At 39.2% G+C, this 4,635-nt stretch overlaps 1 protein-coding gene across 1 annotated transcript; it reads right to left on the bottom strand.

Annotated features, from left to right (window-relative positions):
- Positions 1-1,997: 1,997 nt before the first annotated feature.
- LOC117945239 (cytochrome c oxidase subunit 7C, mitochondrial) lies at positions 1,998-4,329 on the bottom strand. The gene is made up of 3 exons (XM_034872623.1): positions 4,142-4,329; positions 2,509-2,650; positions 1,998-2,098 (listed from the first exon to the last, which is right to left on the bottom strand). Exons 1-2 carry the CDS (start codon positions 4,214-4,216, stop codon positions 2,534-2,536), a joined length of 192 nt encoding a protein of 63 aa, XP_034728514.1. The 5' UTR covers positions 4,217-4,329; the 3' UTR covers positions 1,998-2,098; positions 2,509-2,533.
- Positions 4,330-4,635: the final 306 nt, after the last annotated feature.

Genomic DNA, 4,635 nt, shown 5'->3' with positions numbered 1-4,635 from the left:
CATTCCTACATTAGCACTGAGTGCCGGAGCGTACTGTAGTACCCAAATGAACCATTTGCAAAATGTACAGTAGCTGCCGTCCGTTCTGTTTAGTCAGTGTCATACTGACAAGAGTTTATTTATGTGTTTTAGTCTATGTTTACCTGCCGGAACCAAACTTTCAGAGCAAAATGTGTTTTTCAAAAATAAAAACAACTGGCCACAACATGCTGATGGAGTCTTTAAAATTAACATACTGGATGTGAGAAATGATTATGTTTTACAGCCAACTAGTTTGGATGGAATATCACTTCAATGAGGCTAATTTGTCTCAAACGGCTGACTGCTCCCTGATTCTCTGCCAACATAGTGATATTTGAGAGACACTCAAAAAGTGTAACCATGAAGTGTGGCTTGTGTCAGGAGCTGAACGACATCAACTATAGCAGCATTACATTTTGAATCACGATGGTCCATTAAATACTGATAAAGGACCATTCTGACAAAGGTTTGTTGTTTAAGGCTGAGCAATTTCCTCGGCAAATAGAAAAGCTGGAGCTATCATTGAGGAGAATGACATTTGCATGCATTAGCAGTGTTGACGTTTTAAAATTCACTGCCTCCTTAAAAGAAACACACTGTATGGTACTGACCTCCCGTCGAGAGACGCATTAACACGTCAATGTGCACGTAAACAGAAAAAGTGCTGATCAGATTATTACTTTAGTTTGTCTGTCTAGGTGGGTGTTAATTGTGTGCTTTGGTAAGAAACAGTTTGGACATTTAAAAACGTGCTGCGTGAGTGTGCAGTTTAATATGCTGTGATATAATAACAGGGCGTCATGTTTATGTGTTGAGCAGTGTTTTTTTTTTACAGAAAAGCCTCTCTCCCTATCTTTGAGCTACTAACAAAGCAACCTATTCTTAGTGAGGACAATTCAATGCTCCTACAAAAATCGGCTCACACTTGTTGACCCCATTAAACGTCTGATAACTTTATTACCACTTAGCATGAGCTGCACGACCTGAATGCTCTTCCATCCAGGAAGCCCAGAGGCACTTACAGTCTAACGTCATTAGAAATGCAAGAGAACACAAAACACACCTGACAGCTTTACACGTTGCTGTGAGTTGTGTGTGAGAAATCAGGGGGTTACAAAGGGTATGTCAGGTTGTTTCTCATGCTTACAGCTTGTCCCCGTATTTCTCTGCTTACATCTTTAGGCCAACCCAGGCAGCTCTTTGATATACAGCAAATGAAAAACTAACCTTAGCCGATTTCTAAAAATGACTTCAGGCATAAGGTAGACCTGAATAAAGGTGCATAGAAAACATTAACTTTTACATTCCCCTCTCCTACCATGAGAGTAGTCGCCCCTCCCTTTTTAAGACATTGTACTTGGATATTATATATAGCCAGAAGCCTAGGGTTAATTGAACTGAAAATGATTATTCAGTAGAGTTCAGCTGAAGTGCTAAGCTATAGAGTGGGGGAACAATACCTAGGAGCAGGACAACTGATTCTTCCATGCAAGCCCTCTCAAACCAATTTGAATTTCTACTTAATTCATTAGCTTTAGGTTGCTGAAGACAATGGGTTTAAATTTACAAAGTTATGGGTTCTCTGTTAACTCTTACAATATCTTGTCTTTACGCCAACAGGCTACATATTTTATGAATCTTAAAAGGATCTGAAAAGATGCTCATCTGCTTTAATATCTGACCTGGACATATTACTCCCTGCAATGTGTATTTAAGGAAAACACCTTATATATATACTTAAATATCTCATATAATAAACATGTTCGTAAGGATGTAACAATAAATCAAGCATGTTGGGTAGCTAAATGAGACTGGAGCAAGCTTGATTACATGGGGGTGAAAATGAAATCATTATTAACAAAAATGTCAACAGCTAGTTGTGTATATAATAATTGTAGTGTCTGTAATGTAAAATCAATAACTTTTTAAACAGAAAACAGATTCTGCAATTGCAAAAAAAAAGAAAAGGGGACTAATTTGTTTTAGTTGAGGAAACTTTATTTACAAAGAAAATTAAGAGATTCCCATTCGTCTACATGGATAACACTCTATGGATAAATATGTTCCAGCTGACGACCTGCAACAAGAAAAAAGGACAAAAAAGGGGATAAGATTTCTTGCATACACCTGATGACAGAAAAGCAATTTGTAAGTAAACACCAGTAAAGATAAATGTGACAACAACTCTGACCTACTCCCACGTGATGCACATCAATGTCTGCAGTAAACTGTCACATTACCTTGCTAAAGTGCAAGCGTATCTAAAACACAGCGTTGATATCAACCCACATGACATTCGCTGCCATCACTCTCAGACATGCAGGTAATTTATATAAGATATGTCGCTGAGCAAAAGGCTAAAGCGGCACAATGAGGGACTGTCATTGTCTGAGGTCAATATTCAAACCAAGGCTGAAGTAAATGTCACATCATCATGACATTTTAATGAAAACAGATACGCTCGATAAACATGGCAGTCATAATTACCTTGAAGGCTGAGTAATGGTCCATTTTACTTCTTGAGGATCTGGTGTCTGACGACAATGAAGGGGAATGCGAAGCCACTGCCGAAGAACAGTACCATCATGCCGAGCAGACGCCACTTGTTCTCCACGGAAAACGGCAGGTTCTGTAACAAGACAAGAGAATTACGTCTTGGTGAAAACTACAAGAAATGTAATGCCACTTTTTTTTGCATTACATTATTCCTTATTAAACCCCACCATTTTTTTTCTTAGAAAACTCTTGATTTCCACATGTAATACACACTTTAATCCATACCTGGCAATCAATAGTTTATTTTACAGTTTAATCATACATTAGTAGTATGATATGCAGGATATCTGTGCAAAGTGCTGCATAATACATCCAGGTATAGTAGGCGGCAATAAATGAATGGCAGGATTTACCTAATTTTAATTTCAGGGATTGCTATCAAATTAAAAAGTGTGTGTGGGGGGGGGGGGGGGCTTGGTGTCTTCACGAGAAGTGTACTTTTTTACTGATTTATGACCAAATATGTCAAGTGAGACACTTGTTCTACACTGGCCATTGTAGGTGATAAGGAGTCTCTGTGTGTGCATTTTTGTGCTTGCACATTTTAAAAGCTCAAATTTAAAATAAGGAAAACTGCAGCCAATGAGGTATATTTACAAAACTATTTCAACATGATCAATGGGCCAAGAACACCAACTCTGTAATGTGAGTCCCTGTGTGCCTTGCATTTTAAAATGGAAAAAAGCAACTGTAACTATGAATTGTATAACATGAATCTAGGCCTATAGTCCACATCACAAAATACACTTTACAATAAACTGACGTAGCTCATTGTATAATGCAACTAGGGCCCAAAGTAACAGTATTCAACACCAAACCACTTCATCATATGTACTTATCAATGTGGTGTACTAAAATACACATTGACCGGATTCAACTGCCAGGTTTATGTGAACTAATTCAGGGATGTCCGCTATTTCTTTCATCAGAGACAGCTACGGCATCAATAACCATTATTCTATTCCAGATTATGCAAACTTCAGTCTGCAAAATTGACAGTCTACTCTAGGAAATACCAAAACGTGAAGAGCGCCTTTCTCCGGGCTGGCTTGTTGTTAGCATCCAGCTGTGACCTTTCAGCAATTAGCCGGAAGTAACGTTACAGAACAACTTCGTTCAGGTATTAATACTCACGTTACTGTACGGGTTTGTGGGTTTACTTTAGTCTTGCCAGGATATCTGCATCATATCAAATCCAGGCAAGCACTTTAGAAAGCTTTAACCGTCTTGTTCTGGGTGCTAAAGGACTTGGTAGCATTGATGGAATTAGCTAATAGTTAACGTCTTAGCTACAAAGCTAATGCTAGCCAACGCCATGCTAGCCAGGCTTTACTCAACAAATCAACACTTGCTGTCATAAGGCTGTCCTCGTCTTTAAAATATTTGGTAACATTGTAAAGTAGAATATACACATGCCTGTGGCTAGTTTTGCTAGCATTGCTATAACGCTGGTGTGACCTCCAAGGCCAGCTAACGTTAGGACGTGACTACAGACAAGGCCGGATACAGAGAATATCACATGTAAGACAATAACGTTAATGCTGCTTTTAGGAGATAATCTCACCTGTCCTGGTCCTTCGCCGTAGTGGGAAGAACGAACAGCAGACGTTGTGAATCGCCTTACAGCTTGTCCAAGCATGATTGCAGTCTAGTTTCTTCTCTGCCTCAGTACAACGTTGTTGTGCGACCTTCTTGTTCCTGTGAGTGGTAGATTAGCGGCGCAAAGGGTTATGGGAAATAGAAATGACGCCAAAGCATGTGGGAATTGTAGTTAAAATACATGAGAAGCTACTGTGGTGTTGTTTGCTTGTCCATTAGAGATCCAAATGTAAATGTGTCACACTATGCATATATATGTGTGTGTGTGTGTGTGTGTGTGTGTGTGTGTGTGTGTGTGTGTGTGTGTGTGTGTGCGCGCGCGTGCGTGTGTGTCAACATTAGGTAGGCTACTTCTGGTTTTAGACGACTGGAAAAACAATTTAGAGATCACGGAGAAAGAATTGCTGAATCATATCCACGGTCAAATTATAGTTCTTCTTCACATGTTATACACATAGG

Source organism: Etheostoma cragini, chromosome 5 (assembly GCF_013103735.1).
Source record: "Etheostoma cragini isolate CJK2018 chromosome 5, CSU_Ecrag_1.0, whole genome shotgun sequence".
In the NCBI taxonomy this organism is placed as follows: domain Eukaryota; kingdom Metazoa; phylum Chordata; class Actinopteri; order Perciformes; family Percidae; genus Etheostoma; species Etheostoma cragini.
This window is presented reverse-complemented; position numbering and strand designations above follow the sequence as displayed.